The sequence below is a fragment of the Rattus norvegicus genome, chromosome 3 (genome assembly GCF_036323735.1).
Source record: "Rattus norvegicus strain BN/NHsdMcwi chromosome 3, GRCr8, whole genome shotgun sequence".
Classification (NCBI taxonomy): Eukaryota; Metazoa; Chordata; class Mammalia; order Rodentia; family Muridae; genus Rattus; species Rattus norvegicus.
In genome coordinates this window covers 64,364,322-64,391,718 of record NC_086021.1, presented here as the reverse complement: position 1 = coordinate 64,391,718, position 27,397 = coordinate 64,364,322, and the positions used below count along the sequence as shown (strand labels likewise).

At 43.7% G+C, this 27,397-nt stretch overlaps 1 protein-coding gene across 1 annotated transcript; it reads right to left on the bottom strand.

Moving 5' to 3' along the window:
- Nucleotides 1–2,041: 2,041 nt before the first annotated feature.
- Dapl1 (death associated protein-like 1) lies at nt 2,042–21,985 on the bottom strand. Its single transcript, NM_001108582.1, has 4 exons — nt 21,867–21,985; nt 12,705–12,792; nt 10,578–10,638; nt 2,042–2,330 (listed from the first exon to the last, which is right to left on the bottom strand). The coding sequence occupies exons 1-4, from the start codon at nt 21,922–21,924 to the stop codon at nt 2,214–2,216; spliced, it is 324 nt and encodes a 107-aa protein (NP_001102052.1). The 5' UTR covers nt 21,925–21,985; the 3' UTR covers nt 2,042–2,213.
- Nucleotides 21,986–27,397: the final 5,412 nt, after the last annotated feature.

Genomic DNA, 27,397 nt, shown 5'->3' with positions numbered 1-27,397 from the left:
ACCTTCATTGGTAAAATCGAACAACTGGGGTTGTTTTGTCTGGTCCTTTTACTTCTGATAATCTCAGTTTCCATTCAGATCGAAAGGCCACATCAGATTTGTTGCTCCCGGTGATGTGTAGTTAATAACTCACTTGTGAATGTGGATTAATGCTTTAGTCCTCACTGTGTCTCCTGCCTTTGAGCATTCTCCATCTCAACATATCCTTCATCTCTGGGCAGAGAGAATGATGCCTTCCTCTCATCTCATATCCTTTGGGTGACAGGACCCTCAGTCTTTGCCGTTTCTCTTATGCCCTCCCCCATGTTTCTTCCTTCAGACCCAAATCCTTGGCATCCCCCTGGATTCTTTATGTTGGCCTCCGTCTCTCATTACTCATTTTGTTCTGGTAGCTTCTACTGAACGCTCACTACTCTTCCTTAAATAGCTTTGATGAATCTTAGGAGTCACTTTGTCTTGAAGGTTTCCACTGTGGAGACATGCGTGATTGCATCTGTTTGACGATGGTCACAGAGGGTAAGTCGCTTGTTTAAGGTTTCAGAAACAGCAGGGGACAAAAGCAGAGCCCTCTCTCCTAAATCTTAGAATTTCCTGACACTAGCTCAGAGCACTGGGAGCTGGGCTAAGCCTATGTGGAATGGTTAGGATTATTTCATAGACTGCTGCCGATATTGACTGAAACCTTCTTATCGTCTCAAATTAAGTTTCTTTAAAAAAAAAAACTTTGTATTGACTCTTTGTGAATTTCACACCAGGCACCCCAGTCCCACTCATTTCATCCTCCCCTCATACCTGCCCTCTTCCTTTGCAACGTAACCCCAACAGAGGAAAAACAATCTCACTGTGGAAGCTGTAGTGTGTCACAGTGTGTCCTACAGTGTACCCTTTTGGTCACACTTCTTTGCTTGCAAATGTTCATTGCAATGAGTCATTGGTCTGGTTCAAGACCTCTGGCTTCTGCTACTCTATCAATACTGGATCCTCACTGGGACTCCTCTCAGAGATCCTGTTGTTGCCCTGTGTCATGGAGATCCTGTAGTTTTGGGTCTGTAGGTAGCCCCTTCGTGTACCTTCAGCAGTTTATTTATGGGCTAGAAGTTGGGTGGACCAACTCAAAGCCCTGGGTCTGGGCCTGAGAAGTATCTGAGCTGGTCAGCCCACCTGCTCTCCCATTTTTATGCCCTTAGGCCAGCTCTACGCTGTGCCTAGTCGAGGTGCATAGTATTGACCAGTTGTGGGGTAGGACAGTTCTCTCTGATGACCTCAGGGTCAGCTCTCCTGCATGCCATAGGTAGCAAGGGGCAAGGTGTGTGTGTGTGTGTGTGTGTGTGTGTGTGTGTGTGTGTGTGTGTGTGTTGGTATTTCTCCCTTGCCTATGTCACCAAATAGCAGACAAGTGACAGGGCCAGCTCCCCACAATCATGGCCTCAGAGCCAGTTTACTTGTGATGCCAACATTGCTATGATACGCAGGTGAGGTTCAGGACCCACTCACCTCATTAGTATAACTAGTGAGGGACATGGCCAGTTCTCCCATTCTCATGGCTCAGGGCCAGCTCTCTTACCTGCTGTAGATGGTGAAGGGTGAGGGAGGGGAGCAGGGTATCTCTCCCTCACCACTGCTCAGCAGATAAGGGTCAGGACTGGCCCATGCTGTCAGGGCTGGTTCCCCTAAGACCCCCATATCTAGGGCCAGCCCTACTGTGCTGCCCAGGTGAGGTGCAGAGCCCGCTTTTCTAAGTGTTGTAGCAAATGAGAGGCAAAGCCAGCTCTCCTGACTTCCTCGGGTGGCAAGGGTGGGGAGAGGCATCCCTTCCTCACCAAGACTTCAGCACAGCAGAAGCGATTAGTGTGCTTCCCCCACTCCACCCCTTTTGTCTGCAAGGAGAACTGTCTGAGTGTGGAGTCAGTATTCAGGAGGAAAGCACTGAGCCACTCCGGTAGATGGAGGAGTTAGGTGTCCTGGATCATCCTCACATGCTGTAGAATTGCGTGCAGAATTCCAGTGGGATCCTGATGCATAACAACAGGAGCACAGGAACGTCTTGGATTCATAATTTTGGAAACTTTATTATCTAAAGTGGAAAGGGAAGATACAAAAGTTGTTTTTATTTACCAAGTAAAGGCAGCAGGCCTACAGGAAGTGTTGGCCATTTTTGTTGAGCTGTCAGATCGTGGGGAAGTTGACCCGACGGCTGTATTTTCTATCCTGGCCTAACATTTTCGAGGCTGCTGGATAATGTAGGCCCTCTTCAGTGGTGCAGCCTTCTCCAGAGCAGGTGTGGGCTTTTGATGTGCTGTGTGAACTGTTGCTGGGAATTTATGGTGGAGCTACAGGTGAAAAGGGAAGAAGAAATAAGCATATTGGATTCACTGGGCCACAAAATAGTACAGTAATAAAAAGCAAAACATTGGCCAAGTCAAGGTCTCTTTATTGACTTCTTTGCTAAGACCCTCCTTCCACATCACTGCCAGTCCTCAGCCCATGGGAGGGAGTAAGCGTGTGTGATCCCTGTTTCCTTCATAATGTCTTCAGCTTCTACAATCATAAGAGTGTATTTGACATATATAAGTAAAAGTCTAAGCTGGCCTTGAACTCATGATCCTCCTGCCTTAGCCTTCTAAGGGGTGGGATCAGAAACATGTGCCATCACTCCATGCTACATATTTATTTGTCCCGAGTTCCCATTTTGAAAAGCAGAAATGTCGAACCCTATCTGTAGCAGTGCTCCGCAGTATCCGCAGCGATTCTAGCATTAGGGCGTGGAATAGACCATTGTATTCTAGGAAGCACGTGGAGATGTTAGAAGAGGGTGGGAAAATTCTTCAATTAATTGTTAGACAATCAGGGGAAAAGGAGCCTCGGAAAGAAGTTACAAAGTGTCAGATTATTTGTTAGGCCCGCACAGCTGAAATTGTAACTTTTTTCCCATAAAGAAAGAGGGTGATGCTGGCCATTCCTCCCAGTTCAAACTGAACAGCTTGATGAAGGAACACTGAAAACCAACTAGCTTCAGGCGAAAACGATTCTCATTAGGCAGCTGTGAGGAAGTGGCCTTAAATTCATTCAAATTAACCAAGACCTGGAGACTTGCTGCCAGTAAGAGATATTTCCTTTTGACCGAAGGTCCTGTGGGATTTACATCCAGTGACACTCAAGATGGGACGGTTTTGGAGCTGCTGAGTGACTTACACACTTTTCCTAGGAAGAGTTTGGACTCAGTGACCTTTGGGCCTGTTCAGTTTTGGGTTTTCAAGTTCATCAATACTGTCCCAAGGGTACCTCAAGACCAGGCTGTTAGCTGGCCAGGAAGTGGGGCCTTGGCTTGCAAGCACTGAATTTATCACTATTGAATTTGAATGCCCTTGCTTTGACACTCAAACTAAATAAAAGCGGAGGTAAACTGTTAGGACTCTAAGAAGCACATTGTTTATGGTTGGATTGGCTCCTTCCAAACCAGGGAAAACCTGTGCCTTCCGTCTCTTCTCAATCACCAGTGACTTTCATGTGAAATCTGACTCTGAAAAGTTTTCTTGGTCTTGAAATGCACATGCATGCACATGCGCACACACACACACACACACACACACACACACACTACATGCACATGCGCACACACATACACATACTATATACACATACTACACATGCACATATACATAAACACACACACTACACGCACATTCACATGCATACACATACTACATGCACATGCACATACATACTACACATACACCACACACACATACTACACACACACTACACGCACATGCATATACACACACTACACACATTACACACACAAACACACACATACATACCACATACAGACACACACACACACACAATCTACACCCAACAGTGTTAAAAAGGCCTACCTCTGAGGGTTAGGATCATTGGAAATTCTTAGTGCTTTAGTTCTAAGTATTTTTTTACTTTGTCTTTTATAATGAGCAGATACATTATATGCTAATTAGCCCCAAGGATGATCTCCTGCTGACATTTCAGAAGAAGGGACCAACATAATTGAATATTGATTATAGCAATTGCTTTAAAGTCTGAAAAAAGAATGGGGTGCTTTTTTTTTGAGTCAGAGCAATTATCATTAGTGTGTATGTGTTTTGCTGCATGGTATGGGGGGGGTGGCGTTTTGTTTTTCTTTTAACATTAGAGCCCAAGGCAAATTTCAGGGGTTACTGACTTTAGTGGTTTGGTTCTGGAGTGGGCATTTTTAGCTTCTTCTAAAGTAGATGGGCTATTTCAGGTTGACTTTAAATCACACTATTAAAGTCACAGATAGGAACAACAGCTTGGTGAGTTACTGAAGGTCAAATGTGAGGCAAAGGGGTAAACAAGAAGGCGAATGGATGCCTCTGAGAGAGGAAGTGCGGTCTGGGCGGTCAGTCAGAAGGAGGAGGGTCAAGACAGGAAGTTGGGGCAGGACAGAGAAAGCCACTGGCCCTCCTTGTTTGAGTGTGAGAGGCAGTGGGTGGAGCTAGGAAACCGGAAGGGGAAGCAGTGCACACAGTTTCTTGGCTCAGCACTCAGTTGTTTCTGTCAGTGTCCTAGATGATCCGGAAAATTTAAGGGCTTCGTCTCTGGGGTCATTTTAAAAATTATGGTAACATCGATCATTTTATCCATTTTAAAAAGTGTTTTACAGTTCAGTAACAGTAAATGCTTTCATATTGTTGTACAATCATCACTGCTACCCATTTATGGAACTTGGTCTCCAAACTGAAACAACGTTCCTATTAAACACCATTCCTTTAGCTGGATCGCCTTTAGTCCCGGCACTCAGAAGGCAGAGGCAGGTGGATCTCTGTGAGTTTGAGGCCAGCCTGGTCTACGGAGCAAGTTCAAGGATGGCCAGGGCTACACAGAGAAACCCTGTCTCCAAAATCCAATGAAATAGAGAAACAGTATTTCTTATCTTAGTTAGGGTTTCTATTATAGAGAAAACACCATGACCAATTACTTCACCATATATCTTTAGGTATATCTATCACTGAGAGAAGTCAGGGCAGGGACCTGGAGGCAGAAACAGATACAGAGGCCATGGGATAGTGCTCCTTACTGCCTTACTTCTGGCTTGCTCAGCCTGCTTTCTTACAGCGCCCAGGACTACTCACCCGGGGTGGCCCCGCCCACAGAGAGCTGAGCCCTCCCACGTCAATCATCAATTAAGAGAATGCATCACAGCATCTGGTGGCATCTTCTCATTTGAGGTTCCTTCTTCCACTTGACTCTGATTTGTGTCAAGTTGACATAGAAGCAGCCAGCACTCTCCACAACTCTTCTTGGCAACTCTGTTTTATTGTGTCTCTATGTATCTGACTATTCTAGATATCTCTTATAAGTGGAATTCAGGCACTATATTTCTTGTTACTTCAGTTAACACAATATATTCAAGGTTTGTTTGTGGGATAGTACTTGTCAAAATTCCCTTGCTTTAACGTGAACAAGACTGAATTTTATACCCTATTTTGCTTTTCCATTTATTAATCTGTAGATATTTGGGAATGAGCACTGGTGTCCAGATGTCTGTTCAAGTCCCTACTTTCAAATTTGTGTGTGTGTGTGTGTGTGTGTGTGTGTGTATGTGTGTGTGTACAGACAGAAAAAGAGTTGGAAAGATGGGCTGGAGAGATGGCTCAGAGGTTAAGAGCACTGACTGTTCTTTCAGAGGTTCTGAGTTCAATTCCCAGCAACACATGGTGGCTCACAACCATCTGTAACGGGATCTGGTGTGTCTAAAAATAGCTACAGTGCACTCATATACATAAATAAATAAATATTTTAAAAAAGAGTTGTAAGATTATATGCAATTATGTGTTTAACTATTTAAGACATGAATTTAAGGTCATCCTGGTCTACAGAGAGTTCTGGCATAGCCAAGGCTATACAAAGAAACCTTGTCCCGAAAAACTAAACAAAACAAAAAAACAAAAACAAACAAAAGCAAATGGCTGAGAAAATATATTTTTAAATGGTCAACATTCTTCTTATGTCACCAGGGAAATGCAAATTAAAACAAGTTTGAGATTTCATCTTAACAGTCAGAATAGCTAAAATTCTTAAAAAATGGCAACGTATGCTGGTGTGTCTGTGGGGAAAGGGGAACACTTGTACAGTGCTTGTGGGAGTGCCAACTGGTATAGCCACTATGGAGTCCAGGATGGAGGTTCCTCCAAAATCTCTGAATAGCTCTACCACTCAGCTCAGCCATGCCATTCTTGGGCATCCATCAAAGGACGCTGTATGTCCCACAGACATTCTTGTTAACCTATCTCACTGATGTTGCATTTACAACAGGCAGGAAATGGATGTCCGTCATCTGACGGCAGGATGAAGGGCAACTGGAGCATTTGCCCAAGGGCATCTTATTCACCTCTTAAAAGTGAAATTATGAAGTAGACGGGTAAGTTAATGGAGCTATAAATAATCATCTATAGTGAGGAGAGCCAGACCCAGAAAGACACATGTCACATGTTTTCTCTCAGATGTGGATGTTGACTCTGAATCATTACATAAGTGTAGTTCATTTAGAATACCATAAAGGTCAGGAAACTACTATGGAGCCCAGAGGTGGTCTTTCAAGGGACAGAAATAGAATCCGGTGATATAAAGGGTCAAGGAGGAATAATGAAACAGGAAGGGTTAAATAGGGTGAGAAATGGGTGAGCAGGGCAGAAGGAAGAATTTAGGGAGGGGTAACCAACACTAAAGACATTTAGAAAAAGTCATACAGAAATTTGCTGATATAGAGTTTTCCTAATACACACACACACACACACACGCACACATGCACACACACATGCACACACACATACACACACATGCACACACACATACACACACATGCACACACACATACACACACACACACACACACACACACACACACAAATGAGTTTAAGTAGAGTTATCCTGTAATGGGGTGAGGGGAAGGGATACCCCTACTAAACTTTACAATCTAGCAAATAAAAAACCCAGTGCCAAGAGTGGCTTACCTATTTTAGGGTTCTTGGCCAGTAGGGTCCCATAGATCCCCAAAATTGGCTTTTGACATTGCTCTTGGCTTTCCTCCAGACCTTGGCAGCCATACTGTATTGTAGAAAACACTGTATGCTTGAGTCATAGAATACAAAGAAGCCAAAATGGTTTTGGACCTAGAAGCTTAGTTACTCACTTCAGGCTAGAATCTGAATGAGAAAATTCTATAATTTTAATCACCAGTCATTGTAAAGTGACAGCATTAGTAGACTAAAACTTGTTTCTTGTCTGAGTCACTAAGGTAATGGTGTCTAGCAAAACATGAGGAAGAATTCAAGATTGGTGTGTGCGTGTGTGTGCGTGTGTGTGCGCGTGTGTGCGCGCGTGCGTGTGTGTTTGTGTGTGTGTGTGTGTGTGTGTGTGTGTTCTATGTGTGTATCTCTATGTGAATTCTGTTTCATGGCTCCATTACAGGGGTGAGATGAAAAACAGATCAAGAGAAAGTCTAGTGTTGAGAATTTTCCTTCCTTGTAGACACCCGTGAACTCAAAACTTCTATTTTAAGTCTCAGGCAGAACAGCACAACAAGTCTAATCAAAGTCTGTGTGCCCAGAGCTCTGAAACAGAGCTCTAGATGGAGAGAGATCAGGGGCAGGTTCTGCCTTTGAGCCTGAAGCATGGTGGTGTGAGTGGATGCCAGCGCCTCTATTCACCTTCCCGGGCTGTTGGTTCCAACTTCAGTGTTGGCACTGAAGTTCCACACCCTGTTAAGCCAAGTACTTAGAGCATTACCTACACTTCCCATCAGCGACATTGAAGGGCACTCCCATGGAGATGCTAATCTGTGGAACAAGAAGAGCCCTCCTAATTTCACAGATGCCTTTCATAGTTTTCTTCCCCAGGACCGCATTTCACAGGCAGCTGGGCAACTTTGGCCAGGGGATGACCCAACACCTAGCAACTTGGAAAAAGTCTTTAGAAAGGAAAGGAAAAGTCTTTGAAAATGGAAAAAGGAAAAGAACACTTTAATTACATAACAGCATTTTAAATGTTTAATCAAATACCTTTGTGTGCTGAGAACACAACTCGGTGTCTTCCCCCCACCCCTTTGTCTTAAAAAGAAAAAATTTAAAGTTACACAAACAACCACAAAACTTGAAGGAAGTACATGACACCTTAAAAGTCAAGTTGCTTTTGAAAGCAGCCAGCAGAAGTTAGTGAAGACCGTGTCTCCAGAGCACGGAGAGCATTCAGGTTATCGGATGCCTTTTCTACAGAGAGACCGGACGATGTGTATGTACAGCCAGTGGACAACGCAGACATTCCGGGTAGGGATGGAGAGATTGGGAAGGAGGAGGGGCAGGGTGGAGGAAGAAGAACGGAGTCTGTATGGGAAATTAGTGGGAGAAGAATGCTCAGGACACTCCTCCCTTAGATCAATCCTGTCCCAACCCTTTGGGGAGTGTTGGCAATCTCCCAAGTCTCGAACCCTAGGTCGGTAGACTAATGGAAATTTCTTGTCATGACTGACTGGTTGATGAGGCCTTTTAGGAAGTAGTCAGTCATCTTAGACTATTAGAGTTCCAAAATTAAGATCAGAAGTATCATGGGTTCCTGGGACTAGAAGTAAGCAGCTAAAGCAGGAAAGAGTGTTAACAAATGTAAAAAGGATGACGCTCAACTATGCCGCTCTCTTTCTTCTGTGCAACTGTTAAGTCTTCATGGCAACACACAGTACGAGCGAGGAACCACTTTAATATGGGGGAAAGCATCGAAAGAGGTATGTAGCGCTACTTCGGGTTTGTCTGTCTGTCTTTCTGTCTGCCTGTCTATGTAGTCCTGATCATTTTGGAACTTGCTGTGTAGACCAGACTGTTCTTGAACTCACAGAGATGTACCCACCTCTATTTCTTAAGTTCTGGGAAGAAGGGCTTGTACCACAATGTCCCTCGCAGTGTGTTTTATTCTTATGCACCCTGTGTGTGCAAGGGCAATGGAAGACAAAAAGGTAGCTGCCTCAAAAAGAAATAGGTGGGGCTGGAGAGATGGCTCAGTGGATAAGAGCACTGACTGCTCTTCCAGAGGTCCTGAGTTCGAATCCCACCAACCACACGGTGGCTCACAAAAAGGAATAGGTAGAATGAGAGAGTATCCGATACCCTCTTATGGTAGGTCTGTGTGCATGCATATATGCTCACACAGACACAGACATACACAGTCTTTTCTCAAGGGCAGCTGCACAGTTTCTGCTCTTTTCCTAGAGCTAAGCTGAAGATCCCAGGTCCCAGTGTTGGCAACACAGTACTTCAAGGTATGGCCTTTTGGCACACTGATTCCTCACACCAAAAAAGCCTCATTGGTACCTGGTGCAGGAGCCCCTCTTTTTACCCAAAGGCCAGAACCTTTCAAAGATTTTCTGCTCCTGTGAACCTCTTTCCCATGTGTATCAACCAAGACTCTGGTGCAGATCTCAGGAAGGGAGACAAGAATTGACCCACACCTGGAGCAGAGAGCAGACTTAGCTGCAAACGGTCAGCTACTTTCCTGGCTCATTTGGTCTTCTAAAAGTGATTTATCTTTACTAAATGGTTCACATTCTCCACTTCCTTTCCCTTTAAGCTGCAAGTACAGAAGTTCCTGTTCTGCAGTGGGCTGTTGGACACTCACTTTTCTTCCTTGCTTAGCTCCTGGGCGTACCATAAACTTCTAGGCCTTTTCTCCTGCTAATCTGTCTACTGCTTTGCTTCAGAGTCAAGTGTGGGAGAGAAGGTGGAAACTCCCTTACAACTTTAACTCTTTAAATAGAGTTAGCTCTGTCCTGTTCCCTCGATTAATGGGTGAGTCGAAGATAGAGAGGCCCTCTTTAACACCGTTAGGATAAATGTGTTTGTCGCCCGAAAATAGAATAAGGCTGCACAAAGTTTACCTACAGAGTTTAGGGCTTGGAGAGGAGGTGGCAATCATAGAATCCCAAATCACTAATTGCTGTCTGCCCAATATGACTCTTTTCGAGCTGTCTGAGTGACTTGGAAGAAATTCAAGCTCTAGAAGGAAAAATAGTAGCAGCCAAGATTCTTTATAAATGTACTTTACTCGATAAACCCAACTGGTGTCTGGCTGCTTCCAGCCTCCGATCACTCAGTCCTGTATCTACCGTCGCCACAAATCAAGTATTTCCTATGGAGACGCAGAGGTGCAGAGGAAGGCCGACAATGGCTGGAGTCTCAACACAAAAAAAAGCTGTCATTTGTAAAAATATGCCAGCCTTTCTGAGAAATATCCGGGAGGGCAAAGGAAAGTTCTGCACACTCAGCATCGTGGCTGTTACCTCATCCCCTACCTTGTTTTGAAATTATTTATTTAGAGGCCCTTTAAGGATTCTGGAGAAACGGTTCGTCTCATTTTAACTAGTTTATGTTTCTCTGAGAAAGGACCAATTTGTTTCACCCCACAAGGACATCAAACTCACGGGCTGGAAAAAGAAAATCTCAGTGGTCATCGGCAGGCTCCCATGAGCCCCTTGACCGACTGGGTAAATGCAGAGCGAGAGCACCATCGGTATCGCCTCATGCATGGCTCACCTTGTCCAGTGTGTCCGTTAGAGTATCCAGCATCTGTATCTTGGCCACATTTGTGATGGCACTGCGAAGACGAGAAGGAACTTTATGTAAGATCCAAACCTTGGGGCTGGGAATGTAACTCAGTGGTTGGTAGAGTGTGTACCTGACATACACAAGACCCTAGACTCAATCCCAGCACACACACACACCCCAAACACACACACACACACAGTTACTTTTTGGGCTAAAGAGATGATTCACTCAGTAAATGCTTGCTATGCAAGCCTAAGGAATGAGTTTGGTCTATAGAACCCACAATAAATAAGTAAGTAAATAAATCAATCAAACCAGATTTGTGTTTATCTGTTATCCTAGCACTGGGGAGGCAGAGAAAGGGGCTGGCTGGTGAGGCCCAGGCTAATGAGAAAACAAAGGGCAAATTTTATATATATGCATATATGTATATGTGTATATGTATATGTATATATGTGTATATATGTACATATGTAATACACTATATAATGCATTATATACATATATAATTTTTAAAAAAATTTACTGGAGAGACTAAATAATTCATGTAGACTTTTACTATGCTCAGCAACTCCTAGAGAACAATATTCTGCTTCCATGTAACCGTGAGCCATGCCAAACTTTGGAAACCACGTTGTTACTATAGTTGATTTTTATCTTTTCATTGAAGCATTGTGTACATACTATAGGCATGTAGTTTATGGTACCATAAACTGAAAACACTTGTCAATTCAGTGACCTTTGGGGGAAAACCAGTTCCCTGTAACCAAGGCGCATGGATGAGTTCTGTCTTTGACTTTCACCAGTAAGTCACCAATAGCACACACTCTCTGTGTCTACCTTCCTTCTCTCTGGCCATGCTGTGTTGTAGAAGGTTTCAGTCGGGCCCCAGTCCACAGTGTAGCCTGGGAACAAACTGGCTCTCTAGATTAGCCAAAGAAGTGAGCTCAGTAAAGTGGAGAACAACTGAGAGACACCTGAGGCCAACTTTGGGCCTCTACATGTGTGAACATGCATGTACATGAAAATAAACTCTCTCTCTCTCTCTCTCTCTCTCTCTCTCTCTCTCTTTCTCTCCTCTCTCTCCATGCACGCATGCACACACAGGCAAAAGCCCAGTATAAAAGGTGAAAGGGACAAAGCAATTGCAGTCTATAATTGTAGTTTCCCTCTACATTCTCCCTGTGAGACTTAAGCTGGTGTCCTGAACATCCTTTTGTCAACTCCTTTTGAACGACTCCCGAGTGCTCCATGGAAACCTGTCTCTGAAGCAGCCCTCATTGGGCCACTTGGTGGAATCAAGCCAATATGTCCATTTCTTTTCCAAATGCACTCATTTTCCTTAAGCAAGTCTTTGGGTGGTCAGCATATCTGTGTATAGGATACACCAACTCATGCCTCTAACTTTATAATGTCAAGGGTCTTGGTAGAAGGAGCAGGGAGACAACAGCTCCAGTACTGGTAGACTTTCAAGCTTTGCCTTACTTAGGGTTTCAGTTGCTCTGAGAAACAGTGTGACCCTAAGAAACTTGGGGAGGAAAAGGTTTATTTCATCTTATACTTCCAGGTAACAGCCCATCACTGAGGGAAGTCAGGACAGGAACTCAGGCAGGGTAGGAACCTGGAGGCAGGGACTGATGCAGAAGCCATGGAGGACTGCTGCTTGCTGGCTTGCTCCTCATGGCTTGCTTGCTTAATCTTTTTTGTTTTTTTATAGAACTCAGGACCACTACTGTAGGGGTGGCATTGCCTACAGTGAGCTGGGCCATCCTCTATCAATGATCAATCGGGAATATGTCCTACAGGGAGCATTTTCCTTATTGAGTCCTTTTTTCTCAAGTTACTCTAGCCTGTGTCAAGTTGACAGGGAACTAACCGGAACAAGTAAGTGAGTGGTAAGAGATGTTCAGGTGCCTTTAGGACCATTTAGGAGAAGGCAGCTGTGTGGTCACAGCAGAGAGGATAGGGTGTGGTGGGGACCCAGGGGACACTCCTGCTGATAGCCCAGAACACAATGTTCACCTCTACCCAAGCCTGGCTGCCTCCCCTGAAATTCCTGGGGCCCTGGTTTGTTCTGGATTAATTCTGGAAACAGAACTCTTAAGCAAGCCCTACCTTGTTTTCTCCAATCCTGTTTTTTTTGTGTGCCTTTCCAAAACGCCCATCTCTTGTTTTTTGGAAATTCGCATCCCTCCAGCTTTCACTGGAAATAAACACACACACACACAAAATATCAGCGCTCGTGTTAGAACAGCTTTGTTTCTTAGACAGGACTCACATCTAAGTTTCCAAATTCACATAGAAAAAAAAGTTTATCTAAACAACAGAATTAAGAAATATCCCCCCCAAGCCCCAAAAGGGTTTACTTTTTTATGCTCAGAGAGGTGGAATCAAGGTTGAAAGGCAGAAGGTCACACCTGAATTTAGGAAGAGTAGCAACATACTCCCGCAGGCATTTGGTGGGGGAAATTTTTTTTCTCTTGTTATCAAACCAATTACATTCTTCAAGATAGCAACCCACAATTACAATGTGACCCTTTGCTTTCCCACAAGATTAAAGCTTTTGCATTGTTTGCACTTTTGCTCCCTCCACCCCCCAACGGAAGCTTTCAAAAGCCAGATTCTGAGAGGTGAGCCAAACTTCAGGATGCTGACAGACATTTAATTCAAAGGAGGGGCTTTGAATTCCAGAGGCTGGCCACCTTCTTCTCAGACCCAAACCTCCATGCTGGCTGAGCTAGGCCATCCTAATGAGTAATTAAACTGTATTAATAGTCATGCCATTCAAGAGTTCAATTAGTGTTAATTAGGCTACAGAGGACCTAAAAGCAATTTGAGTGTTTAACAATGTCAGCCGAAATCAGAGTTGAAAAAAGAACAGTCTGTTTCAGATCACAAGTCCAAACAAATCCCTTCCTCTTTTCTCAGAAAAATCACACATCTCAAATCTGACAAGCTCGAAGGAGCAGTGGCTCCGTGGACGTTGATTTGGTTGAACCTGCAAATTCTCTTTATGGAAACGGGACTCGGGCCATTTGCTACAACTAATTCCAATAAGGTAAAAAGTAAAGAAAACCTATTTCTCAGAGCTTGTGTGTGCTGACTTTACCACTGTTCTTATAAATATTAATACTTAACTCTTTCGACCGGGCATACATGCAGAAAGGGGTGCAATCAAGTAACATGAAAAGATTTGTGAAACCCTTCCCACCAGCTCTAGTTCCCAGTTCCTGGTCTTTCTCCACAGACAGTTTATACATGATTTGTTTTAAATGGTAGCATAAGATGCTCACTATTCTGTGTTTGGGTTATCCACCACCCCCACCCGTTATACATTTTCTAGAACATTCGACATTTCTCTATTTTTATCTGTGTCTTTCTTCTTAATATCGGCTTTGCAATTCTATTCTGGAAGCCTTTTGTGTTTACTTGGCCACTTTGCCAATGCTAAGCATCTCAGGTGTTTCAAATTCATTGTGTTCCTCAACAAAGCTTCTACAAAGTACCCATCTTATATATAACTTTGTACTAGCACGTGTCTATCAATTTGTGGAACGTATTCCTAGATCGATTTTGCTGGGTGCATTCGGAATCTTGTTAAATCTTGCTGAATATCCCCTCCCTCCACCCCCCCAGAGGTCACACTAGTTTACAGTCTCATCAGCTACCGTGGTAACAATTGTTTCTCCAGACAATGAGCTAGAAAATGTTTCATCTTATCAACCAGTAAAGCTAAAAGTTAGAACTATAGTGGAGAAGCTGCCTTGGATCCTGTGAGTGTCTGGAAGCAGATGGAGACCCAATCTCCCCGCCTTCATTTCCCACTGTTCATTTCACCTGGGTCACCTGCTTACTTGTACAGGTTAGGGTCTAGACAAGAGGAGGAAACCAGATGGGTTGGTCTAGGAGAGGAGATGACCCCACATTACCCTCCCCGATTCTTCTTGTATTTAAACCTAAAGAATCAGCAGTTAAGAGTACTTGCGGACTGACCTGAGAATCGGTTTGGTTCCCAGCATCCATGCTAGCTCATGGTCCCCTGTAACCCCAGCTCCTGGGGAAATCTAACACACACATACATTAATATAAAAAAAATTAATCTTAAACCTCAAGCTCATGTCAGGACTTGAAAGATGAAGTTGGGGGTCCTTTACCCCTTTGTCTGTTCCTCTTCCTAACACGCATAGATCAAATCTCCTCTCTGCTTTGTGTGTGCTTTGATCACTACTTATGGCTTTACATGGCATGTTGGGGAAAAATGGCCAAACTTAGCTACTTGGGGCTGCCAGAGTCAAAGCTTAGGTCCTAAAAGTCCAGGTTACAGCAACTCATTGCTTTAATTTGCATTTCCTCTTTGTTCTCACAGCTTAAGCTTCCTTTAGAAGGTATTTATTTACTGTTCTCTGAGCTGTGCATAGTTTTGTCCAATTCTTCCCCCAACCCTGTTAGAGTACTAGTCTTCTCCTCCTCTTCCTCACTGAATTTTAGAGCCGTTTGTGAAATGCACTGCAAATATAAAATAGTGAACTGTACCATTTACTGCTTTTTTCCCCTAACTCATTGACAATGCCTGCCCCTGGTAAAACTTTAAGCTTAGGTGGACTTGTCAATCTCATATGGACTTGTAAGGCATGTGATGTTTTAAAGGCCTTCTCGGCTGTCTTGTAGAAGTGCAGGGGTTTCATCCTGTAGAGTCAGTCTCTGGTTTTATACTTAGGTGCTTGGTCCTTCGATGATATATTTGATGCAAGTCCTATGGAAGAGGCCGGTCCATCTTGTTTTGTTTTGAGGCTGTTGAGACCAAGATTTTGCTATTAACACAGGACTCCCTGTGTAGCCCAAGCTGGTCTCAAACGCCCAATCCTCCTTCCTTACCTCTCTTGGGCTGCAGTTACAGGCGTGCACCACCACACCTAGTTTGATGCTAGTATTTTTAGATGATCTAAATTTGAAGTTAATTTTGGGGCTGGAGAGATGGCTCAGTGGTTAAGAGCACTGACTGCTCTTCCAGAGGACCTGAGTTCAATTCCCAGCAACTACTTGGTGGCTCACAGCCATCTGTAATGGGATCTGATGTCCTCTTCTGGTGTGTCTGAAAAATTAACCTTTTCTCTCTCAATTTGAAATGCACCTTTATTGCATACTGAGTTCTTACACACACATCTCTCGCTATATATGTATGATATAGTGAATTCTATTATTGCTTATTTGGGCTTTCTATAGATTATCTTAGGTTTTTCTAGGTGGAAATAAAATAAAAATAAATCCTGTACACATCCATCCCTTAAGAATAGTCACAACAACCTGTAAAATGTATGGAGAGGAATCTTTTTTCTTTTTAAAGATTTATTGATTTATTATATATAAGTACACTGTAGCTGTCTTCAGACACCAGAAGAGGGCACCAGATCCCATTACAGATGGCTGTGAGCCACCATGTGGGTGCTGGGATTTGAACTCAGGACCTCTGGAAGAGCAGTCAGTGCTCTTAACCCCTGAGCCATCTCTCCAGCCCCTGTAGAAAGGAATCTTAATATCTGCCTCCATGTTCTCTCAGCTGCCTCCTCTGCTCTGCTCTCCTCCTCTCTCTAAAACCTTTCTCCCGCCCATCCTTCCTTCTTGTCCAATGACAGGCCTTGTTCTATCCTGTGCCTGCCTTCACCTGCAGAACGACATCAACCTACAGGTGTCCATCTCTTCCTACATATTTATCTATCTACATACATACACATATATTATACATTTTCATCACATTTTAGGGAATATTCTTTATTATTGTTCCATATCATTCTATTATTTGAAGAAATATCAAATTTCAACAAATTCATCTATCTCAACATTTGTGGCTATGTTCACATGAGATTTTTTTTCTTAATGTGTTTCATTAATTAGATTAATTGATGATTGTTTTCTGACAATGTTGACTTCATTTGGAAGGACTCGTAGAGACTCCAGAGTAGGGTACCTAGAGAGAGGGAAGGGACTTCAGTCCCAGGAGGAGCTGTGGAATCAGTCAGGCCACGAGGGAGGTGAGAGTACCCTCATCAAAGTTCTGAAGGGTCATGTGTCCTATTAGGGTGATCCTAAGGAAATGCTGGACAAAACAGGGCATCTCCTCTCCCCAGAAGCCATGAGACTGCTGTGGTTGATGACTGAGAAGCTGGTCCTCAGGTGGCTATAATGGGAGTGGGATGTATTAAGAGGTAGGGCCTCCCGGGAGACCCTAAGGCCAGTTGGGAGGGGCCCTTGGAAGGGATATAGGAACCCCATTGTTATTTTCCTCCTGCCTTCTGCTGGGTGAGTCTAGCTCTTTTGCCATAGAGTTTTCACCAGAGAGTCAACCTTCAGAATTGAGAGCTAAACAAGCCCGTTTGATTTATGGCATTAGTGTGCTAATTCTATAATGCTTACATGAGTGTGAGCTAAGTATCTTGTTTTCTTTCAGCTGTGGTTTCCAGGTCCCTCTGAAAGGAATAAATCCCATTGTTCAGAGGTATTCTTAAGAATAGAGATGTATAATCCAGAATGGCTGAGTGGCTCAGTGGGTAAGGTGCTTGCCCTAGCCTGAGAGTTTGATCACCAGGAGCCACATGGTCGGAGGAGAGAAGTGACTCTTGCAGATTGCCCTCTGACCTCCGTGTAAGCATGTGCTATAGGCTATACTGCCCATACACATAAATACATGTAAAATTTTAAAACTGGGGAATTATTTTATCAAGGTGCATAAACCTTCGGTTAGCGGTAGACACTGGATAATTAGTAATTATTATTTAGATTATTGATTTTTTTTGGACTTTCCATACAGGGTCTCTCTGTGTAGCTCTGGCTATCCTGGAACTCACTCTGTAAAATCAGTCTGGCTTCAAACCCAGAGATCTGACTACCTCTGCTTCCCTAGTGCTGGGACCAAAGGTGTGAGTTAGCAATGCCTGGCTTATTTAGATTTATTTTAGGTTGCTCCAGAAGGAGAGGGCGGAGTGAATATCAAATAAGAAAGGTTTCTGAGTGGTTTGTGTTATTCAATGCAAAGTACATTGGTGGTACAACGGTCAGTGACTCTTGGTGCATTAAAGAGGTTGTTCTGCTATGAGCATCCTAGGAGAATTCTGGAACTTAGGAGAAATGGAGCGAACAGTCATCATCAGTGGGTTTCTTACTGCGATCCTAAATCTTCTAGTCTACTGTGGAAAGAACAACCATAATTTGCCTCGCCTTGGAAAGAGCGTAGCCACTCAACAGAGAAACAGACAGCAAAGGGTATTCTAGAAACCCACACTGCAGGAGGTCTTCATTTTCAAACAGGACCGTTTAGGGAAGGCAATTTGATTTGCTTGCAGCAAGACACAGAGACTATCCCCATTCTGTGGGTGGATGCATTGATTTATAGAGTGAGGCTCTCACAAACTTGTGGTGAATGAACCAGTTGGAACCAGTTTGTGGGAGGGTCATCTTCAAGTGGCTGCTGGGAACACTGGTCTCACTGGTCTCCCAGGATCTAGATAGATCACCACTAGAGCCCACGACGATCACACCCTGGCCCATTTTGTTGATACCACGTATGACTGGAAGGTCTTTTCCAAGGAGCCACTGTGCCTAAATCAACCCTTTTAAACGTATGTGCACCCCACCCCCCCAACTCCAGCTTCAGAGTCAGAGTATATTTTCTTTAGAATCTTTGTGTAACACCAACTGCAATTCAGCAAAGGAAAATGCGAATAGGTTTACTATCCTAAAGGATGATGTGTACAACTTGAAAAATACAGTAAGATTTTCAGGACTTTTGGTGAGTAGAATGTGATCGGAATTACAGAAGCAGCACAAAGGTGGCTCTGAGTGAATAGCCGCTGCCCATGCAGTCAACCGGGTCTCTCCTCCATATTTTGGGCAGTGGATCTCACACAGTTCTCTTCTAACCCCTTTCTCCCCCATACCAATCCATCCTCCCTACTCTGCGTGAGTTAACCAGTTGGACAGATGAAAATCAAGACATCCTTCTGTTTAGTTTTCATTGGGGGTGGGGTGGGGAGGGTCTCACTATGTAGTCCCAGTCGGCCTGGAATTCTCCTTGTAGACCAGGCTGTTCTTGAACGCACAGAAATCTGCCTGTGTCTGCCCCCTGAAATTAAGGCATGCACCACTATTCCATGGCTTATATTTATTGTTTTAATAGAACATATTTTATGTTTTATTTGACAGTTATATTTAGTGAATCTCCCCAACCCCTATTTATTATAGCCCTTTTATGAGTACATGTTGCTATGATGTGTTTCTTACCTGTCTTCCTCCCTCACTGCCTGACCCCATTTCCCTTGCCCTCCATTTTGTTTTAAGTGACACCGGTCCTTAGACATTTAAGGTCACCTATGGGGTTCTCCATGATACCCCTTCCTCATAAACTTTCCTCTTTCCCACGCGAGCCGGAAAATGCCTTTTGCTGTTTACAGCTGAATCTCAGTTCAGCTCTCATTCTTTTGGCTAAAATCAATTTAAAAAGTGCAAGACTGGAGATGAAGTCCTGAGCGACAGCTAGTCTTCCTGTTTGTCACGCATCTAGTTTCCTCGGACCACCTTCTACTCACAAAATTTTAGTATCGCTGTCCATGTCATGTTTAGTTCTTATAAAACTAGGAGACGTCTGGTGCTGGTGGCACTCACCTTTAATCCCAGCACTAGGGACGCAGAGGTAAGCGGATCTCTGAGATCGAGGCCAGCCTGGTCAACAGAGTGAGCTCCAGGACAGCCAAGACTACACAGAGAAACCCTGTCTCGAAAAGCAATAAAACAACAAACAAAAAACAAACAAACAAACAAAAAACAAACAAAAACCCCAAACAAACCGGAAGAGAAAGGTAAATCCTAAAAGCAGGAGATCCAGTCTACTCCATGGCTAACATTGCCTGTTTCAGGGTATAGATGTAAAATGGAGGCTAACAGTGGTGTGATATATTACATTAATAAGTGTAAAGGAAAGGCCCTCACACATGCATAGGTGGGAGAGTTCCAGCTGGCTGACTTCTGAGTGCTTTCACTCATAACTCTGGTGCAAGCACTAATGTCTTTCCCCACTGAGATTGTTTTCTGTCTGGACCACTGCTGCAGGTGCCAGTGAGGCCCCCACATTTGTGTCCAGAGGGCTCATTCTGCCGACGCCAATGGGTTTTATGAGACCCCAGTTTTAAAGGGGCCAACATTCAAGTGTCAGGTACTTTATATTAACTTCATTTTCTTTTTTAAAAAAGATTTTATTTATTTATGTAAGTGGGTACACTGTCACTATCTTCAGACACACCAGAAGAGGGCATCAGATTCCATTACAGATGGTTGTGAGCCACCATGTGGTTGCTGGGAATTGAACTCAGGACCTCTGGAAGAGCAATTGGTGCTCTTAACCACTGAGCCAGCTCTCCAGCCCTTAACTTATTTTCATTTTCATCTTCACAATAGACTTACCAGATTGATGCTATTCATTATCCCCTTTCAGAGGCAAGAAAACCGAGGCTCAGAGATATAGATTAAAAGTGAACTTCAAACCCAACCTTGTCCGGTTCTGACTGCCATGCCTTCCCTTCCCACCATATGGCGTTAGCTTTCGGATGTCAATATCTGTATTTTGCTTCTAAATATCAGGTGAAGATTTAATAGAATTTTTGGCACCTTATTAGTTTCGTTGCATAAATAACACTTTGCATCATTGGTTCAGACTTAGAGAGAGAGAGAGAGAGAGAGAGAGAGAGAGAGAGAGAGAGGGAGGGAGGGAGAGAGAGAGAGAGAGAGAGAGAGAGAGAGAGAGAGGCTGAAGGATGAAGCTTCTCTGTTCTCTTGAGCTCAGTGGGAGAGCAAGACCGCCTTCATCTCCATCCCAATTATCCCGAAGCCCTTATCTGCACTGACAAAGTTCATAATAATTCATTGTCATGCCAAAGGCATTGTGACATGCTTGATGGAGTCATGGTGTGCTATGTATACACAGAGTAATTAGAAATCATTAGTGATGGGGACAGGAAGTTCCCCGTGGTATCTTTCAAACTTTCATTTAAGTTTAACTTGGTGCATAAGGTACTGTAGCAAGTCAGATTTTGAGGTGGATTTTTTTTTTCCCTGAAGGATTGGAGCAGAGGCAGCAGGAAGAGAGTGGTGCATGTGAGTTCCTCTTCTAACAACTTGCCCTTTCGCTCCCTCATTCTTTTACATCAATACCTTTAAAAATTTAATGTTAAAAATGGCCAAATTCGGAGGCTGGAGAGATGGCTCAGGGGTTAAGAGCACTGACTGCTCTTCCAGAGGTCCTGAGTTCAAACTCCCAGCAACCACATGGTGGCTCACAACCATCTGTAATGGGATCTGATGCCCTCTTCTGGTGTGTCTGAAGACATTGACAGTGTACAGTGTACTTATAAGAAAGAAAGAAAGAAAGAAAGAAGGAAAGAAAGAAAGGAAGAAAGAAAGAAAGAAAGAAAGGAAGAAACCTTTTTAAAAAATTGCCAAATTCAACTACAAGTGTGGAATGTCAGTAGACCAACAAAGGAGACCGGTCCGGGTGTCTAGAATAAGCCGGCAGACTCCAGGTCTACTGGGCTGCCTTCCAGAACACGCTGCGTCTCTATCAGATCCTCACCCTTTGCGAAGCCCGTGCCTGTCCTACCTGCCAGCAGCTTGACATGACAAAGAATTATACAAATAACTGGATTTGTAAATGGAGACAGACAAGCACACAGCAGCCAGGCTTTTGAGATGTCAGGGGAAAGGATAGCAGTTGAAAGAATGTAAAACCGACCAAAAACAGGCCTGTTCGCGCTAGCCTAGCTATGTAAACAAACGCTTAGTTACAGGAGAACCACTTTCTATAGTCCACAGAGTCCATGTCAATAGCACGGATTTTAAAAAAGGAAGGCTCTCTAGTTGTTAGAGACCCTGCAGATCCTGGGTACTTATTTATTCCTCAGATTATGGCTTGAGAGCTTTGCCCAAAGACTCCAGAAGCGGAAACGGGGCTCTTCTCTCGGCATGGAAGTCAATATGAGGTCAGCTAACCATGGGCATCTCGGAGTATGAAAGGTGGGAAACCCGGTAGGGTTCCCCAAGGTGGTAACACCCACGTGAGGGTATGTCACAGCTAATCTACAACCAAGGAGGAGCTCAGGCTTCTGGAAGTTAAAGCAACAGTGGTGGGCTGTCAACCTTGGCTCTGTTGAGCTACTTCTGGGAAGATGGATGCAAGTGAGGTAGCCTTTTGCTGTGGGAGCGAGGTCAGGTGGGGCGGGGGTGGGGAGGACTTACCTGCTGGAGCATGCCGCCCTTTCAGCGGGGACGACAGAACTTGTACTTCATTTGCCATAGTGTCTGTGTGCCAGTGCCTTGTCGGTGCTCTGAGGCTGAGTGCCAGTTGTAACTGGCCCATCTCACCTCACTAAGCTTTTATAGCTTCAGGGGGCGGGGCCCCTGGAGGGCATTGCTGAGCAACAACTGGGCTGCCCTGGAATCTGAATTTCCTTGGCAAGACTTCTTTCTTCAGTCTGGGAAAGCCAGGTAGTTGTTTACAGGACAGAGGGGGTTCTGAGGAGAACATAGTGAAGATCCAGTCTGGATGAATTCTTTTTAACACCAATGATTCTCTCCGGTAAGGGCAGTGCACCAGTGGGAGGTCCTTGCCACATCCAGGTGTGTCACGTGGACAAGACAGTGTCTTTCTAACAGACAACACAAGTGAGCACCTTGCCTTTTTAAGAGCCTCCCAGTGTTGAGCACACATGCTAAGAATTGCTGGTGTGGACAGAGACTTCTGTGCAAGCATATTAACTATGTTTTTCTTTTCTTTCTTACGTTGTTTATTTGTTTAAAAACAGTGCTCTTAAGAGATGAGCCGTCTTTTCAGCCCCTTTGACTTTTATTCTGAGACAGGGTCTTGTTAAATTTCTCAGGCCAGGCCCAAACTTAGTCTTTTTGTGTCAGTCTCCTCAGAATCCTCAGAGATAGGATTATAGGAACACGTCATCATATCTAATGTAAATCTCCACCAAATAGAGGCTTAGCTAAATTAAGATGTGGCCAAGAGAATGCTATGTGGTGCACATCCCAAATGATGTTTCAAGTAATGCTTAGTGATGCAGAAATATCAGTGGTAATATAGTGAAATGGTGGTCTGGAAACCAATAGATGCAATTTTTTTTTGCTAAGAACATATGAATTAAAGCTTATTGTTGGGTCAACATTTAAAGCAGACGGTACTTGGACAAACTGTTCTTCATCAAAAAACTGCCCTTTGGTCAAGTGTGGTAGCGTGTGCTTTTAACCCCAGTACTTGGGAGGCAGAGGCAGGCGGATCTCTCTGAGTTCAAGACCAACCCAATCTGTAGTGTGAATTCCAGGCCAGCCAGAGCTATGTAGAGAGGTCCTGTCTCAAAAACAAAACAAAACAAAACAAAACAAAACAAAACAAAACAAAACAATGAAACAAAACACACAGAAGAAAATGAAGAAAAACAGTGAACTGGGAGAAAATGTTTATAGACTATAATTCTGATGAGGTATCAGCATCTGGAATATATAAAGAATTTTTACAACAAAATCCATAGTGTAGGGTATCACAACAAGCACTTAAAGAGAAATGGCCACCATCACCAACTCTTGGAGTGATGTGGATTAGGACTCTGCTGGAGCATTGCCGGCACCTATGTGCTGGAATGCCTCGACTGCCAAAACAAACAAAACAAGATGAACAAACAATAAAACAAAATGTTACTGATGGTGTTAGAGAACTAGGAGCTCTTACACAGTTATGAGAGTATTAAAAACGTAAAAACGTTAGAAGTCAATTCAACATCCTTGGCACATAGTGTACAACCAATAATGAAATGGCTGGGAATTCTAGGAGAAATAAAACTCTTATATAGGTAGAACCCTGTGTACAGATGTCCATAGTACTTCTCTTCAAGAGTGACAGAAGTTAGAGACGACCCCAGAGTCCATTAACTGCAGAGTGGACAGCCAGCCTGTGCTACCCACGGAACAGAATACTACTCAGGAGTAGAAAAACGCTGTGCAGAGGAACCCCAAAAACACTATGCAAAATGAAATATGCTAGACTAAAAAAAGAAATCACAGGATAAATCATGTTTCTTGCTGTATAATTTCATATATAATACAAGCCGGATGTGATGACACGCCCCTAGATATGACGACACGCCCCCTAGATGTGACGACACGCCCCTATAATACTAACTCTGGGGAGGTTAAGACAAAAAGATGAAGCTTGGGCCTTGTTTGAGAAATTTAACAGGGTCCTAATTAAAAGTCAAAAGGGCTGGAAAGATGGCTCAGCTCTTAAGAACTCTTAAACAAACAATCAAACGAACCGTAAAGAATGCCGCTCTTGTAGTGGGCTGGAGTTCGGTTCCCAGCACCCACACCGGGTGCCTTCTGTAACTCTAGGTCCAAGGAATCTGGCACCCTCTTCGGGCCTCCTTGGACACCCGAGGTGCCCATTCACAGTTAAATTAAAAAAAAAAGTAATAGAAGTGCTTAGTGTCAGGTTTAATCCCCAGCATGGGAGAGAAGAAAAGGGAGGGGGTTCAAATGACAGGATCAGTAATCGCATCAGTTCCAACAATGGATGAAACGAGAGAGGTTAAACTACAATGGAATGGGAGGGGACTTTCGGGGGGCGGTTGTGGAGCTGTGCTGATTATAGGCGTGAATCACAGGTCCTCTAGACCTTCGATTAAAATGATGGATATTACTACATGTGAAAATAGATCTCAATAAACAATATAAACATCTGCTTATTAAATAAGTTGATGGATGTGTACTACAAAATTTTGAAAGATTGTTTATAAGTAGCATATTACCTGTTGATTTTTTTTTAGAAATTTCTTTCAAAATTTATTTTTATTAACTGTGTGTGCAGGGGCCCACACATGTATGTGTATTCATGGGCATAAAATTATTGGAACATCATGTGTAGATTTGACTTTGCTTGCAAGTATTGAATTTCATGTTTAGACTTGGGACCCATTTCAAAAGAGATCTCTCATGTGTGGATTCCAAGATTGAAAAAGCACAAACTGGACACTGTGGTTCAGAGCTTCGCCTGTACTGGGTAATATGACCAATTGCTTTTTCCTTTACCCCTAGGAAGAAAATAGACTAAAAGTTTGTGCCAGGACTATAAAAGTGGTCTATAAAACAGAGTCATAACCCAGGAAGAGACAAACCACCTGCTTAATTGTAGGAGGGGGCGGAGGGAGAAAACCAGGCCACTGTGCTTTGAGTTCTGGGTGGTCTCTTCCCACAGCCTTGCCCATCTCTGTTCCTGCAGCGGGAATCATGCATCCACTCTGAGCGCCTTAGTACATACTTAGCACCAGCAGTAGAAGCCCCAGAGTTTCCAGCGCCTGCCTTTAAGTTAGTCACCGAAAGCCCAGGTCTGTTTTGTGGTCCGTGAGTTATGTGGAGTCAGCATTATTTGCTTTGGAAAAATGCTGCCAGACCTTCCATAAGAATGAAAGTCTCTCCAAAGAAAAGCAACATGTTATTACCCATGGAGTGGGCTTATAAACCTCTTTTAAAAGGAGGCATTGGTGTGGGTGAGTCCAGTGGAGGAGTAGTCCTTGTAGGAGCGAAGCCTCTGGAATTGTGCTTGGTAATGTTAAAAGCCTAGTAAAATGCGTTCTCACGGCACTGAGGTTTCCAGACGGCCTTCTGACTTTTAAATGAGAGGCCAGGATAATACTAATGACATTAGCCAGGCTTCACTTTCACAAGAGCACTTTCTTCCCTGGGTGTGCTCTTACTACATTTCTCATGCACTTTTATTTTTGCAGTGGGCATCTCCTTTTTACATTAGATTCTCTCTCCTTTAGTGCTAGTTCCCTGGTATATCTTATGCCAACTTCCGAGAGTACGAACGATCCATGTCAGAAATCATAGGCATGCGACATTATGCCCACAAGAGTGGTGGCTCCCATGCTGGGGTAGCTTAGAGGGAAACCTACAAGGTCCTGCTTCCTGTTAGTAAAACGTCTGGGCTTCCAACACCCATCTGTGCTTAGATGGTTCTCCACTTCTCCTAAACACTGGGGTTTCCCTTTCTTCCAGACATTTAAAAAAAAAAAACCAATCAATGAAATGAAAAGTTGACTGCAGTCATTATTTATTTATTTATTTATTCACTCACGTGTGTGTGTGTGTGTGTGTGTGTGTGTGTGTGTGTGTGTGCATGGCACAGTGTATGTGTGGAGTTCAGAGGACAACCTATAGGAATCGGTTCCCTCCTTCCACCATGTGGGCCCTAGGGAATGAACTCAGGTTCTCAAAAATACTTGAAAAGGAAACGCTTTTGCTCGCTGAGTCACTGTGTGAGACCCCAGAGATATTCTGAATTCCTAACGTTCTTTCTGTTTCTTGGTTGGTGTATATGTATGGCCGGTGTGTGTGCACACGAGTGGGCGTGTGTGCGTGTGTGTGTATGGTGAGTGTGCTTGTGTTGCTAGGTGTGGAGGCCATAGGGCGATGCAGGGTGCCTTCCTCTGTCATTCTTCACATTATTTTATTTTTAAAATCAAAAATACCTATTCTCTGACAATTCCATGCCTGTATATAATGTATCTTGATCATATCTATACCCTACACTCCTGACAACACCTAGGTTTTTTTGAGGAAGGGTGGCTCCCTGAACCTGGAGCTCGTTAACTGATAAGTTTGTTGGCCAACGAGCTTGAGGGATTCTCCCTGTCTCTACCCTACTACCATCTACACCAACAGTGTGGTTACAGACCATGCCGTCAAGTCCTGCTTTTTATGTGAGTGCTGGGGATGATAGTCAGGTATTCATGCTTACACAGCATGGACTTTACTGACTGAGACATTTCCTCAGCCTGACGCCCCTCCCCCCAAGGCACCCAGCCATACACACACACACACACACACACACACACACACACACACACACACACACACACACACTTTCTTTTCCCTTCCTTCCTTCCTTCCTTCCTTCCTTCCTTCCTTCCTTCCTTCCTTCCTTTCCTTTTGAAACAGAACCTTACTCTGTTGCTCATGCTAGCACGGAATTCGTTATATAGCCCAGGGTAGCATCGAATATGTGGCAATCCCCCTGTCTCGGCCTCCCAGGTACTGGAATTAGAAGGCACAAGCCACATGCCCAGTTGATTTCCTAGGTCTCTTAAATAAAACAAATGAATTATCATTGTTGCCATTCACTGGACCTGAATCAAAAAGCCACCGTTAACATGGGCGTGTGTGTACTGATTTTCCCTCTCAGTCAACACATCAGAAACTTGCATACAAGGGATTTCCCCGGTCATAAAGCAAGTCTCAACTCGGTGCAGGAAAGGCATATGAACACAGCTGTAAAGTCAGCCAACCTTTTAAGGTAAACAATGAAGAGATGAAGAGTGTGTGTGTATATATATATATATTTTTTTTTCTTTCCTTGAGACCTTAGGACCAACAGACAACTTTAATTAGAAGACAATAATTGCTTGTTTGTAGAAATTCATCATGGAAGATCTATGAAAATGTTGACTTCTGCAGTCACCTTGTGTTTTCCACATCTCATAAGAAACAACTTCTTTATCCCATTGTATAGTCAGGAAAAAACAAAACAAAACAAGATGGCAGAGAAATGGTTGGAAGCTTGGAATTAGTTTTTTTTCTTCATCCAGTCTTCATTGTAGTGAAGGAATTCGAAACATCCATCAAGAATTTGAGAAGTAATGCTGAGACATCTGTATAAAACAAGACGGCCAAGGAATAGCGCACACTGAATAGTGGACGGTAGTATCGACATG